The 15524-nt window shown below is 39.1% G+C and overlaps 2 protein-coding genes across 5 annotated transcripts in view; one reads left to right on the top strand and one right to left on the bottom strand.

Annotated features, from left to right (window-relative positions):
- The first annotated feature begins 120 nt into the window (after nt 1–120).
- On the top strand, nt 121–6342 carry Su(H) (recombining binding protein suppressor of hairless). Of its 3 annotated transcripts, XM_011069899.2 has the most exons (3): nt 121–331; nt 961–1014; nt 2859–6342. In XM_011069899.2, the coding sequence occupies exon 3, from the start codon at nt 2977–2979 to the stop codon at nt 4504–4506; it is 1530 nt and encodes a 509-aa protein (XP_011068201.2). In that variant the 5' UTR covers nt 121–331; nt 961–1014; nt 2859–2976; the 3' UTR covers nt 4507–6342. The 3 variants fall into 3 exon arrangements, with proteins under 3 accessions (XP_011068201.2, XP_011068198.2, XP_011068199.2); XM_011069896.2 differs by lacking the exon at nt 961–1014; XM_011069897.2 differs by lacking the exon at nt 961–1014 and having other exon boundaries at nt 121–382.
- ck (unconventional myosin-VIIa ck) overlaps nt 6240–15524 on the bottom strand; it is a 26215-nt gene continuing 16930 nt past the window's right edge. For both annotated transcript variants that reach the window (XM_011069894.2, XM_011069893.2), the window contains exons 15-27: nt 15031–15408; nt 13873–14913; nt 13362–13606; nt 12387–12747; nt 12178–12296; nt 11699–12095; nt 11364–11546; nt 11059–11260; nt 8900–9028; nt 8703–8799; nt 8522–8619; nt 8274–8443; nt 6240–8097 (exon numbers count right to left, since the gene is read on the bottom strand). In XM_011069894.2, coding sequence (XP_011068196.1) covers nt 7891–8097; nt 8274–8443; nt 8522–8619; nt 8703–8799; nt 8900–9028; nt 11059–11260; nt 11364–11546; nt 11699–12095; nt 12178–12296; nt 12387–12747; nt 13362–13606; nt 13873–14913; nt 15031–15408 — 3627 coding nt within the window. In that variant the 3' untranslated portion in view covers nt 6240–7890. The remainder of the gene's footprint in view (nt 8098–8273; nt 8444–8521; nt 8620–8702; nt 8800–8899; nt 9029–11058; nt 11261–11363; nt 11547–11698; nt 12096–12177; nt 12297–12386; nt 12748–13361; nt 13607–13872; nt 14914–15030; nt 15409–15524) is intronic.

Below are 15524 nucleotides of genomic sequence, written 5' to 3'. Positions count from 1 at the left end.
TAATTCAAGTTACGCGCGCATCGCGCCACAGACGCTGCCGTCGTGTTGCGTTCAACCGCGGTTGGTAGGACTGTTCGGAAAATTCGGAAAGTGAACAGGTGTTTTTTGAATGGATTAGGGCGGGAGGGGGAGAGGGAGGGAGGGTGGGAGGGAGAGAACGCGGAAGAAAGGAAGGAAGGAAGGATTCGCCGCGGCCGCGCCGTGGTGAACAATCACCAATCGCCGCAAATCACCGGGACTTGGCAGCCCGAGTCGCTCCGGATGATCGATTGCACGCCGAGGATGCACGCGGCTACGCGGCTGTTCTCGACGCCCCGCCAAGAATGAAGAGGTGAGTCGAGCCGGGCCAAAATCGTAACCGTAACCTCGCTTGCGTCGAAAGGTAAATAAACAAAATGCCTGGCTTCCTCGCACATGTCACAGCTCGATCGCGTTCTCTCGATCTTGGCCATCAATCTTGCTTTCATAACCCTGCAGCCACTACGTCTCCTGACGATCCTGCAATCCTGACAATCCTGAGGATCCTGACAATCCTGAGGATCCTGACAATCCTGACAATCCTGACATCATCGAGCCGAGGAAACGGTTACGTTGCCTTGTGTCTTTTCTGGCGACTGGAATGTTCGGAATGTCCAAGAGACGCCACTTCTTATTTTCCCTTTCCTAAAAAGTGCTTTTTGCTTTACACTTTTTTTCATCTTTGCTCCATTTTCATAATCTAGATTCTTCCACTTTGCACGCAGCCTGCATGAGTACAAAATAGAACACGGTGTCACATTTTTCGTTGCATTTCGTGTGCATTTATATATATATATATATATAAATGCACGTCATAACGTGAGGGATTACATGAGGTGAGTCAAAGTACATTTTATTATACTCTACTATTTATATCGTGCAATGTAACGATGGATTCAATTTTTCTTGCTGAATAATACATTTGCATTTCTATTCTTTTAGTGTTTGATCAGACACGATTGTAGACTCTCTTCTTGAATTACGTAAAATCAATAGGTAAATTCTATGATTTTCATTACGATTACCTTTATTATGGTACTCGACAGATACTTTTCTCTTTCGCACTCTGGCATGATCATAGCTCGCGTCCAATTTGCAATGCTAATTTATCAACTTTTGCTACTTTATTATGTCCTACTCTATTCTGTCCTTGTTCAATATTGTATATTGTGCACACTACAGATCATGACATTAGCAGGATATTGATAAGTGGATATAGCAACCAGAGCGGATTAGAACAGTTATTATATAATTTGGTGAGAAACTATATATATGTACACGATATCATATGAACCAACAATATCACTGTGTCGTACTATTACATTCTGATCCATATTCTCAATGAGAAATTATTTCCATTGGTCAAAGCCAAAAATGATTATTAGCTCCTGTAGATTAGAGTTGCGTTACTGTGGAGTATAATCTGATGTCAAGCAAGTCCATATGACTGAATTCATCTAGAAGGAGACATAAACGATTGTAATAGTTTAATGTAAATTAAACTATTAATTATTTTAATTAATTTTGATTCAACTCACTCTTTATTCTAACTATTCCAATTCGTAGAATTCTTCTATACGAATTAGAAAGGATTGAAGAGTCAATTGAATCGAGATTAAAGTTAATCTACGTTGATGGAAACAGACACACAAGTATTTCTCAAAGAGCAGTATATATAAACATGATGATTCAAATAAGAAACTTGTAAGAAGCATGAATGTATGTATACAGAGAGCATTTTTATGAAAAGTTAATTGCTAAAGAAGACAGAAAAGAAGGGGCTTAAAAAAGAAGTAGTATAATAATCCATAAGATAGGTGATTAATAAAATTGTAAAATTTGTTTCGTAGCGTCAGTTGATTTCGTGTAATTAATGTAACTTTTGTATAACGAGGTAAAAATTATGCTATTAATTGTGATGTGTACGTTTTTTTTTTCCCAGTGTACAAACATAAACTCTACCTGTATAGTCACAATGAATAGAAGCGCTTTTAATTCATGCAGGAAAAATGAGTCCGGCTTGGTTCTCACGACGTGCGTGCATGTACGTCTGTATACGTTGTTTCCTCTTTCCTGTGCCAAGACCAGCAATTCTTGATAGCTCGTTTGAAGAAAGATATCTCGAGTTAATTACGTCTTGTCCCCAGTAAAAAGCAAAAATCTTTCTCACGCTAAAGCTTCGAATAGCGGACATTTGTATGCAGTTTGGTATATGCTTAATCGCGCGAATAACTAATGGTGACGCTACTGTACGAATACATTAAAGCACGCATTTAAAGTCACGATATCGTCTACTTGTATACACATAATTTTTACACATCTTTATAATCTTGCGCACCCGCGCACGCCGCACTTATTGTTTTATACACACAGACACACACACACAGACACACACACACAGACACACACACACACACACACACACACACACACACACCACATACATATGTAAAGAGACATGATTAATCAAGTGTGCTATTCTGTCGACACTATTTTTAATTTAAAGCACTACCGCTCTCTTTATTCAGTCACTGCGATCGCTTCGATTTTCACCGAGTTACATTTCTTACACGATTTCGACTAATTTCGCTTATCTATCAATTACTAATTTTTATTATCTCCAATTCTCTTTATCTACATAGCACGCTACGCGTTATTATTTCACTTGTTCCTGCACGAGATCATGGTAAACTCCAATTGCACAACCAATTGCATTGGCAACTGATTTTTTTATGTACATACATATATAATATATATAATGTTGTATTATAATTATAATTTTGCTTATACATATATCGTTATATATTTTTATATCACTCAGATAATTTAATTCGCCGTAGGTGAAAAAGATCGCTTGGGAAGGCACGCTTGAAAGATGAGGATGATATAAATCGATCGGTCAACGAAGGCAATTTTGTTATTTCATTTCGCACGAGAGTCGAATCCGGACTTTTAAATATGCCACACCAATTTGGACTGCCAACGATGGCACACGGTATGCAATCCCCGCCCTCGCCGACCTCGGTCATGTCCGTTTATCCTCGATTCGGCTCCGGCATCTACAGGGCCGATCACCAGGACCAGCGACTTACCCGGGAGGCGATGGAACGTTATCTACGCGACCGTAGCGACATGGTGATTGTAATCCTACATGCCAAGGTCGCGCAAAAGTCATACGGCAATGAGAAACGTTTCTTCTGCCCGCCACCCTGTATCTATCTGTTCGGTGATGGTTGGAGGATGCGTCAGGAACAAATGTTGCGCGAAGGCGAGAGCGAGCAGAGCGCTCAGCTGTGCGCTTTCATCGGCATTGGTAATTCGGATCAGGACATGCAGCAGCTGGATTTGAACAACGGTAAACAGTACTGCGCGGCAAAGACCCTTTACATCTCTGATTCGGACAAGCGCAAGCACTTTATGCTCTCTGTCAAAATGTTTTACGGCAGTGGCCACGACATCGGCGTGTTTCACAGCAAGCGTATCAAGGTCATCTCGAAGCCGTCGAAGAAGAAACAGTCTTTGAAGAACGCAGACCTGTGCATCGCCAGTGGCACGAAAGTGGCGCTCTTCAATCGGCTGCGATCGCAGACGGTTAGTACGCGCTACCTTCACGTGGAGAACGGCAATTTTCACGCGAGCTCGACGCAATGGGGTGCGTTTACCATCCACCTCTTGGACGATAACGAGAGCGAGTCGGAGGAGTTTCAAGTGCGCGACGGTTACGTCCACTACGGTAGCACCGTCAAATTGGTATGCTCCGTCACAGGAATGGCTCTGCCGCGACTGGTGATTCGCAAGGTAGACAAGCAAATGGCCAGTCTGGAGGCGGACGATCCCGTATCGCAGTTGCACAAGTGTGCCTTTTACATGAAGGACACGGATCATATGTACCTGTGCCTGTCGCAGGAACGTATAATACAATTTCAGGCTACGCCTTGTCCAAAGGAAGCGAACAAGGAGATGATCAACGACGGCGCCTGCTGGACCATCATCAGCACCGACAAGGCAGAATACCAATTCTTCGAGGGTATGGGCCCGGTACGGTCACCGGTGACGCCAGTACCCCTGGTCCACAGCCTGCATCTCAACGGCGGCGGCGACGTCGCGATGCTCGAGCTGACGGGCGACAATTTCACGCCAAACCTGCAAGTCTGGTTTGGCGACGTGGAGGCCGAGACTATGTACAGGTGCCAAGAGAGCATGCTCTGCGTCGTGCCGGACATCTCGCTCTTCCGTGGCGAGTGGCTCTGGGTACGTCAGCCGACGCAAGTGCCGGTCTCTCTCGTACGCAACGATGGCATCATTTACGCGACTGGTCTAACTTTTACGTATACGCCCGAGCCAGGACCGCGTCCGCACTGTCCGCCCGCCGACGAGATTATGCGGGCGCCACGTGCCATGCACAATCAAGCCAGTATACCACCTGCCGCGATGCCCGCCGACGTGCCCTGGAACACTCATGGACCACCACCGCAATCGGGTCTCTGATGTCTCCTAGACAATCGTCTTAACGCGAACCAAAGTTTACGATATACTAATAATGATACGGACGGTATAACGTCCACTGCCGTGTCTCACGACGGCGACGACGACGACGACGACGACGACGATGACGACGACGACGATGACGACGACGACGACGACGACGATGACGACACGAGTGAGAACGATGATGATCGCTCGTATCTGACGAAAGATTTATTTCTCGAAATCAATGGTGATGCGGCGCGATGCGGTGCCAACTTGGACAATACGAAAACGTAGCGTATCGCTCAGTGCATCCGACGTGGTGATGCGACGACGATCGTGGAACTAGACTTGCAACTTGTTGAGATACAGATTTACAGAGATAATAATTTATCATAGCAATCCTATTGGTTTAACGGCTTACGCTATAGTGTGTATAGACTGAGTCGCGATTGAGTATACAATGACGGATGATGGAATTTTTGGGAAAAGCAAACGAAATTGTAATACTTCATTTACATGATAAAAAAGTTTTAATCGTTTCTATGATGTCTCCAAGGGAAACATTTCCCTTGTAATTTTCTCCTCGTCTCATCTAGCACTTTAAGAAAGATACAAAACGATTAGTAACGTTAATAACGAGTAATAAAGGCAACACAGTCTTGGTCTATACATCCGCATATCGGTCACCGAACGATGGTTGTGCTTTTAACACTGTATTTGTTACGAAAGAAGCTGCTGCTGCTGCTGTTGCTGCTGCGGCGCTTGGAACTCGGTATAACGAATCTCGAAGTTACAACTGTTTGCCGTAAATTCTAATTTTTTTTAATACACAGCAGTTTTATTCGTTTTATCTTATCGACAGAATATCATTTCGTAAAAAAAGAAAACGAAAGAAAAACAGATTTACAAGAATTCGTCGAGAACTCGCACCGAAATCCGAGCGTTGCTTCGCGTGAATGGTCTATCCTGTACAAAGTTAGATAGGGACAAGGTACGTGATGTATTTTTGAACCCGCGCACGACGGCCTCGACATTTGGTACATTTGTAAATTCATTACTACGCGCGCGATGTCCATAGTTTCTTCATTATTTATTAGGAGATGCATGATAAATGCATATACTTTCATTGAATGAAAACGTGCGTGAATCGGCGCTGATTGTGAAAACGATCAGAGATTGATAGTAGATGATGTATGTCTGTGTGTGTGTGTGTGTGTGTGTGTGTGTGTGTGTGCGCGCGTTATTGTATGTATATAGTATCTCAATGTACGTACAGCACTTATTGTGATTACAATTATGTGAATCCCGGTGTAACAATTGCGTTAAATGTTTTAGAGATGCTCGCGTAAAATTAATTTTTGATTATCCAACTTTCGTAAATAAAATAATATGTAGACAAAACAAAACAAATTCCTCTAGCATTAGATTATATGGCATTGCACATATTTTTACGTATTTTTCTTCATAAAAAAAATGTGAATATTGAATGGCGGATCTTCAAATTACGTTGTACACGAATGGTACGTTCGGAATGCTATCAGAACTATTGCATTATCATACTTGTTTCACGTCTAATGAAAATGATAAAGCTAGAATGACAATAATGATGACAGCTCCCCGAACGCTTATATCTGAAGTGACTTGTATTCATAATACTTGAGGTTTTTTTTTTAAATAGATCGAGCATCTTCTGTATCATAATTTGGAGCGTTTTTTTAAGGATTTTTCGTGGAAAAAAAATGTTTTAAAGATTACATTTATGTGCTTTATTGTAGTTATATCGATAAGTACAATGAAGACGCATATAAAGTTTTATGCTCCTACACATTTAGAATAAACAGAAAGTTTATATTACATGATGTTTATTAAGTTCCTGATTTAATCCCCGATTCCAAACCTAATGTTGGGACTTCTTTGCGAATATCTTTGCGTATACAGATGCACATACATATTATCGATAGTCGCGTGAATCTTTTTTATTCACAGACTCCTTTGAATTTAGAAATTAATTCCAGTTGTGTTTGAAATTTAATACTTTCCATTTAACAAATATTAGTAATAGAAAAATTTTAGTAAATAGATATGCACGTGATTAAAAAAAATTCCTTCCCAAGCAAAACGCGATGCTTTCAATCATTAATGTGTGCAATGTATGTATGTATACATACTCGGTCCTTTACCTTCTTTTTTTTTTTCACGGAAGATAATCGAAACACCGTCATCTTCGAGAGGAAGTGAGATAGTATCGCCTTGGGAATGTCTTCCCGAAGAGATCTGTGTTGGAAAGGGGGAACGCTGGTATATATACATTCCATGGGAATTTACCCACGATTAACGCTTGTACTTTGCGCGTGGAAAGTATGGTCGTCTTTATTCACAATTATAAAAACGAATTAATAGTAATTATACTCTTGCGCGAGGCGTTCATTTCGAAATTATATTCTGTAGACTATAGAGCAAGGCAAATTTGGAGAAACTTTTTGTTCTACGGATACATCGCGTTATTTTCCACCGTATCTTTGCGAGAATTCGTAGTTTCTCAAAATTTGACTTATGCCATATGTACTTAAAATAATAAATTCACTGGACGGATAATATATTTCAAGCATTCGCCATTGGAATGATCGGCAGTAGATTCGCAAAACTATTGCGAATGCGCGTTTTCTTTTCCTTAAATACGAATTAAGCATAGCCGCTATTATGCCCGTGTCACGCACATACGTAGAGTGCGTCGATAATTGCTTGGAGAGATAATAAAATACGAATTTTCAGTTACAGAATCTATCAATGATATTTACGATACAATAAAGGGAATAATTATATTTTATACAAAGCGATGAAAAATTCCTAATCATAAGTAAATCATGTACAAATCTATCAGCTACAACTTGTGTACATATATAAATTGTTATTTCTCTTGTATAGATTATTATGAATTATAAATTAACAGGTAGATATGGAAATAATATCAATACTATCTATATCTATATTTTATTTTATACATATATATATATATATATATATATATATATATGTATATATGTATAAATTCTAGTATGAATATAATTCTAAAGTTATCTCCACAAAAATTTCACATCGTGTACAATATAAAATAAATGAACAATATGATAGACAAATGCATTAAGTACATAAAATGGGAATTTAAGTTACGTTTCATCAATCAGATAGAAATAAATCCATCGAATGATGAAACGATACTGTCAACAGAATTCGTCAATAATATATTTAAATTAATACGCAATTGTATGCTCGAGAACAATGAAATTAGGAAATTCGTGTGCAATTTTAACGCATTTTTTTTCAGCACCTTGTAAGATATATTTGCGCATTCAGTCGCGCTATGGAATGTATATTTCAATTGTACATACGTTATTTTTGTTGTTATTTGATTCGTATCGTGCGTTGCTTGTTCATGTTCGTGAGCATTAATGAAATGTAAGACGTCAAGAGATCGTCCATCTTGTAACCCAATGAAGTTTCGCATAAAAGTTTCGAGCCGCGCACAAGGTTCCCTATCGTCATATGGAAGTAGGTATTGCCAGACGACCAATTGGAGATTCTTGTAAAGGGATGAGTGATGAGTATGTCCTGTACATATAAATAAATTGTAGATTATTGTTAGATTATTGATAGCTTCCATCATGCGTAAAATATACGTTGAAATTAAAAAATTAATAATATTTATAACTCTCTATATGTACATTTATAATATTTATTTGTAACTCTACATTTCTTAGTGAAAGAAAATAACGCATCTTGATTACCTTTGATTGAGGATGTATGAGGCTCACGCCGTGTTTGTTGATGGCGATTAATAACAATTCGGGATAATTTGGTTCCGTGCTCTGTTTCACTTCGAAGAACGCAGAGCCGAACGTCGGCCATCGATATACGATTTTCAGAAATGTAATTTTCGCATCTTCTGGACTCATACCTGGGATTTCGATTACAGTGTCTCAATTTTTGTTTTTTTCATGCATGCGAACCTTCATCGTTTGCGCTTTTTACTTACCAGCATCTTGATTATAGGCAGCGATTATCGATCTCTTCCAATCGTTAGCACTCTGTATCTTGATTAAATCACCTGGTATCAGTTCTCTTAGCATTTGTCTGAAATCGAAAGAGAGTTCTCTTGTTATTTATTAATGTCTGTCCTTTGCAAAACTGTAAATAATGTATCGAGAAATACTTACGGAATCGCTTGTAATTCTTGTTTGCTCTCGCCGAATCGTACTCTATATACCAAGGCCGCTAATCTTGATGCTTCTTCTTTTGTACATTTGTGATAGCCTATATTTCAATAGGGGCAATGATATAATACGATGCACCATTTATTATTATGTACAACGCGTGTATTGCCAGAATTAATAATTTCATGACCATTACTTACCTCTCAATAATTTGGGAAGTTCTTGATGAAAATGGAAAATCAAATCGGCATTTCTATCTTTACCAGGAACTGTATTTGTCCAAAGCTTCTTCATGAAGAAGACTTGATATGTAAACTGTGGTGACACTCCTAGATAATATACATAATGCTAATATAAAAATGTTTAATGTAAAAATATGCGTCCAAACATATATGAATATCATATATGAATAGAAATTTTAACAATTAAAGCTCCTATTTCCTCGCTTCAAATTGTATCTATTACTACGTTTGAATTGTGACGTGTCAAGAGCGGAGAGGAGGGACGAGCTATCGAGTAATTTCGATTTTTTATAAATTTGAAATGATTTGGAACGAATTTTTGTATGATTTCATGCTTAACTATGTGATTTGAATTTGATTTCTTAAGATTTGATGTTGAAATTATTTCAACTGAATTCCGATTTAATTTGATTGTGATGGATTTTTTTTCGTGAGTAAGTAATAACTTCTCGGTCAAGAGAACGATGTTACCTGATATTGTCCTGATATTGTATTATAAAAATTAATTCTTTTATGCCACTGTGCAATACAGATGACATAAAAATATCGAAATGTTTAGTTTTATTCTTCAACTTTAACAAATGCACATAGATAATGTAATCTGCATGTGCATAATTATTAATCCATGAATGAAAATAAACTTTTTGATATATTATATTTTCTAATATAGAGAGATAGAAATAGATAGATAGATAGATAGATAGATAGATAGATAGATAGAGAGAGAGAGAGAGAGAGAGAGAGAGAGATCAAAAAGAAAGGTTTATATGATTTGCTGTTTTCAATATAGTTATATGCGAGGGCAAGTCAATAAGTTCTTAAAAAATCTGTCAGAGCGTATACTCGCAGTGTCACATTACTTTTTGACAAGTAGCATCTTTCAGCTGATTACTATCAAATTTTGAGCGGAATTTATATGGTTTCATTTCTGTAGACGATTAAAGCGAACAATCTTTGTATTTTTTGCAAAATGAAAAAAAAACGAGTTTCGTGCAGTGATCAAACTATCTACATATGAAAGGTTTAACACCGAAAGAAATCAAAGCCGAGTTATATAATGTTCATAGTACATTTGTACCAACGTTTGCGACTGTATACAATTGGATGAATGAATTTAAACATGATCATACATCCACATGTGATACACCTCGTTCGAGACGTCCAATTGAGACTGCTACGCCAGAAATCATATTAAGTCCACGATATTGTTTTGACTGATCGACGAGTGAAAGTGCGAGCTTGTTGAGACCACAGGCATATCACAGTGATTTCAATTTTGCACGAACAATTGGGTATGAAAAAGCTATCGGCAAGATAGGTGCCGTGTTTGCACACTGTGGACCATAAACGCGACCGTGTTTCAAAACAATGTTTGGAAATGTTTCAACGTATGAATTTCTGCGTCGATTCATTGTGGACGAAACATGGATCCATTATTTCACATCCGAGACGAAGGAACAGTCAAAACAATGGACTTCACCGAGTGAACCAGTTCCGAAGAAGGCGAAGACCGTGAAGTCGAAAAGGTGATGGCCACAGTTTTTTGGGATGCATGCGGTATAATTCATATCGATTACCTTCCGTCGAAGCAAACGATCAATGGCGATTACTACGCAGCTCTATTGGACCGTTTCAACAACATTTTAAAGAAAAAACATCCCCATTTGGCGAAGAAGAAAGTGCTCTTCCATCAAGACAATGCACGGGTTCACACGTGCCCGGCATCGATGGCCAAATTCAACGAATTCCGCTACGAATTGCTTCCCCATCCAGCATATTCGCCAGATTTAGCCCCCTGCGACTATTTCCTGTTTCCAAATCTAAAGAAATGGTTCAGAGGAAAGAGATTCACCACCAGAGAGCAGCTCATCGCCGAAACGGAGGCTTATTTTGAAAGGTTAGACAAATCATATTATTCGGCTTGAAAAAGTTAAAGAATCGTTGGATCAAGTGTATCGAGCTGAAAGGAGATTATATTGAGAAATAAAAATGAATCGATAAAAAAAATGTGTTTTTCTAAAAACTTATTGACTTGCTCTCTAAAAACTTATTGACTCGACAACTCGATACAGTCGCAACAAGGAAACGAAGATATTAAAAATTGCAAAGATGCGTACCGTCTCGCGATGGTCTAGCTTTTCTGATCCAATCAGTCAAATGTCGTACGAAATCGAAGAAAAAGTCGCCTTCCGGGACGGAAATAACTTTATCGGCAATCTTGACGAATAAACTAAAGCCCTCGGCAGATCGCAGATTGAGTCTTTGCGCGATATTCTGGCAAAAGTCTTTCGCTCTGGTAGACGAGTCGACCTCGAATGCCTGTAATCCGAAATTACAAAAGTTACAATCAAAAAAGAAAAACGTTATTCTATTTATAGGACTATCTATATATTATAGAAGAAATGAAAAATAAGATATGCACCTCGTCCGTGTCGTCTGGGAAATAGACTTTGTGAAATATCTGCGTAGTTTTGTGCTGAATTGCTTCCACTTCCACTTGATGTGGCGGATATTTTCGTTGACCATTACGCAAGGTTTTCTGCAGCCTTTGTAAAGAGTCTTGAGATATGGGATGACGTCTCGTACGTAGAAACAGAGTTAATTCCTGCAATGTAAAATAGTATTATACCCATGTATGCTTGTGAATTTTCCTTGAAGAAGCACAGCATCGAAAATATTCTACAAAATATTAGTGGCAAACAGGTAGAGAGGGAGAGAGAGAAAGGGAGATATGTAAAGTTCTGTTATACATTATACCTTTAAGAGGCTCTGACTACAAGTAAATAGTCCAGTACCGAGCCACATTAGCTCCCATCCTCGCTCTTCGCTCAATCTGTTGCGGTTATCAGTAAGCTGCTTCATAATCTGACAATAAATCTCATCTCGTAAAATCTCATTTTTCAATGGCCCGTCAAAGATCAGATCGGTGTACTCGTTTCCAATGCGCGGTCGTTTCGTTGGCAGATCACCCATATACTTGAGAATGGCATTGAAGGCAAAACATGCTTCTTCAGCTAATTCTTCCTTCGATACGAGTTTCTTCAAAAGAGGTTGCTTTATAGGATCTCTAGAGTGGTGCCACAATTCGTCCGTGTGTCCACGTCGCGCGGACGTTAAAGTCAATGTTTTGGACATTGTTCTCTTTGGTGGTGTTCTAAGACAAGTTTAATCAAAATATCATCACATTTTTTTACTTTAGAATATCAAATGCTACGCACATGCTGTAGCTCTCTTACCGGAAATGATCGATTGCGTATTCTAGAAGAGTATGAGGTTTATCACGAGAGTCCACACCATTCATTTGCTGCGGATAGAGTCTGCGACTATTCTCTGTACCTTCCATACTGAATAAAGCCTAAAAATTATTATTATCGATGAGTTGTTTAGAAAGAAGATGTCAACATTTCTCATCAATAAAACTAATCCATACGTTGAACTGACGTACCAATATATCATTTGGAGGTTTCGTTAAGGAAGGTAAAACGTAAACTGTCTCAGCCGGGAAATCGCCCTTCTCACCAGTCCTTTCACAGGTCCCGACGTACCATCCCGAGTTAAGTACAGTCTCGCCGGTGCTTTCATCTTCGAGGATGATGAGATCACCTTTCTGAAAATTCAAGAATGACGAGCCCTCGCCCGGTGCTTTGTAATCTTGCAAGGTTATAACGAACTTGCTGCGTTTCTTCAGTCCTTCCAAAAAGTATACTACCAGATCACGAATGTCTTCCGCGTTCGGGCTTTGGAATGTGAATTCTTCTCCCCGTACCGTCGATAAACTGAATGTTTGTGTAAACATTTTATTTGTTCTGCGAAAAATAACGCAAAGTTTAGAATGTAATATTCGGATATTAGTTTAACATTACAAAACTCGAATTTTTTATATTACGTATTAAAAAATAAGAATCTCATTAGAATCTCGTTCATGTGAATATAATACTGTAATCTATGGAAAGTAGATAATGTTCGAAGCTAGATTCTTGATACTTAAATAATTCGGTGTGAATTTATATATACTACTGCGTATCAAATTTCTGCCAAATTGCATGATTCTGTATAATTTGATATAGCATTTCAAGATGTCTCAGTCATTTGATACGTAATATAGTATATAAATTCACACCGAATTATTTGAATACCAAGAATTCAGCTTTCATGGCTTAGGAATTTTATTTCCTTACTGATTGTGTGATGTTACGTATTAGATTAAACAATCACATATTTATTAAAAATAAATCTATCGACACTATGCGTATTTGCTTTTTTCATCAAAACGTTTAAGTGTTGCTTTACTCTCAGAAAAAGAGAAAAACTGCGTTATTGCTCTTCCATTATATTGTAGTTATATATAAAATGTCACTTTCCTTAAATTTAAATAATTAATGATAACATACATTTGTGATCCACGAAACAAAGTACATACTTTTGACTAGATACGGTGGTAATCTCGGGGAAGGATAACTCTAGGAGCACTTGCTCCTGATCATCGACAACGTACACCCCGGTCCAATTGACGGCTATGATAACATCATTCTTCGGTAAGTTCGGGCCGGAATTTCTGTAAGCTTCGTAAAAACGAGAAAACAGCAGGGGCCATTTGAACTTTGCATATCCGACTATATCCTCTTTAACACGTAGCGCCGGTACTTTCTCTTTCAAATAGTAACTCTGAAATCAAGTTAAAATTAAGAATAAGAGTGAGGATTTAGAGATGTGTATGTGCGTACACGCACCTGCGCATGCCTTTTAAACAACTTGAAATTCAGTTTTAAGTTGAAATTTCTTTCTGGAGATAAAAGAAAAAAAAATATTTCGACACTGCTGCTCTTATCTCGCTCCTTAAGATATCTATCATTCCACGCTTTGGTCCAAACTTACCTCGTAATCCTTAAACGCAAATCATGCTTGTTTTATCTTGTAAAAATAAGACTCACTTTTTTGTATGCCTGCAAGACAAGGTGTCCCCATCTATCAATCGCTTTGTCGATCCCCGTCAAACAATAGTCCGGTATGTAATTCGGCAGAAGGGTATATAGTCTGTCGACGTTCATATCGGTATGATACTCTATATAATATTGCTGTGCCGCGATCATCGCCAAGTCCTCCTCCTTATCGCAACGATATTCGCCGAATTTGACACCGCGTACTACTTGCTGATAGATTAAATTCGTAGCCACTTGATCTTCGGTCGGTTCGTGCCAGGGCGCGAAAATTTCTTTTCTGAAAAACAATCTCCACGGCGCATTTCGTTCCTGTGCACCCTGTTCCTTGGCGTACTGTTCGCATTGCGAGATTGCGTCCATCACGTGATCGCCGCCACTACCCAAGGACGAGACTTTATCGAATAGGGCGATGTATAGAGAAAAGCCAAATTGGTCTCTTAGCGAGATCTTATCCGATAATTGGTTACACAGTTCTCTAGCGGTAGTGGCCGAATCAGCTAGCAAGGTCTTTGTGTTGCCGTCCATAAAGGTGATTGGCAACATGATTGGCTTTTTTGATTTCGTGGCCTGAAGTTCGAGCCAACTCGGAGGTTGATTACGAGTCCCGTTGTTGAAGGTTCTCTTGAGTCTGTCCTCGCAGTAAGGCGCGTAACCGGGTGGTCCCTCCCTAATGAAGGCTCGCAGGTAGTTGACAAACTTCTCAGAGGGTGCGAAACAGCCGACGCAGAGGGATAACAGGATCCAACCGCGGGCGTGCGACGATTTCGATGGATTGTTTGTCAGTTGTTTGCAAATTTGGCAATAGATCTCATCTCGCAATTCGGCGCGCAGTATACCATGGCCGATGATGAAGTGCAGCTTCTCGAGGTTTGACGTAGGCCTAGCCTCTAACCAGGATTGATAACTGTCGGCGGTATATTCGTCCTCTTGCAACCTTCTACGTACATCTTCGCCCAACTTATTCTTTCGCTTCAGAGTTAACGATACCAACTTGTGCCTGATTGAACGCGGCTTCTGCTTGAGAAATGTTTCCTGGAAGGGAATATGAATCTTGCTGTAGTCATCTTTCGCGCATAATTATTTAAAATTTAAAATTTTAATGTGTGTGTAAATTTATAACATTAATTACGAAAAAAGACTTCCACGTACAGGATCCATGCCCATCATCTGAGCCTCCTGAAATTCTTTACTCCTTATAAAATTCCGTCCGAGTGTCGCCGTCACTTTCGACATTACCGAAGTCGTGTCCCTATCCATTGTATGGAATCGCGGCTCGGGTAAATCACCCGTAAATCGAAGTATAGTTATCCATAGAGCTTGTGCGGCCAATTGATCGCCTTGCGTGTGTAACGGCAACAGTGGATGTTTAAGTGGTTTTCTAGAGTATTGGTGCGTGATGTTGCCCTGGAAATATGTGGCTGCGAATTTCTGAAATTTAAATTCAGACAGATCCTCCTCATCCTCCGATGCCATCTGAATTGGGCTAATTATTTCCTGATGTTGATCGGCTTTTGGTGCGGGAAGATCCTATATCGAAGAAGAAGAGATTAATGTTTTCTTCGTGTGAGGAAAGAAACAGCGAGATTTTTCTAATATTAATTTATTAAGTATTAAATTATTTTATTATTCTAGTTCTAATCTAT

This window comes from Acromyrmex echinatior, chromosome 11 (assembly GCF_024713525.1).
Source record: "Acromyrmex echinatior isolate Ae372 chromosome 11, ASM2471352v2, whole genome shotgun sequence".
In the NCBI taxonomy this organism is placed as follows: domain Eukaryota; kingdom Metazoa; phylum Arthropoda; class Insecta; order Hymenoptera; family Formicidae; genus Acromyrmex; species Acromyrmex echinatior.
The sequence above is the reverse complement of the archived record's forward strand: the minus strand, read 5'-3'. Positions and strand labels throughout refer to the sequence as shown.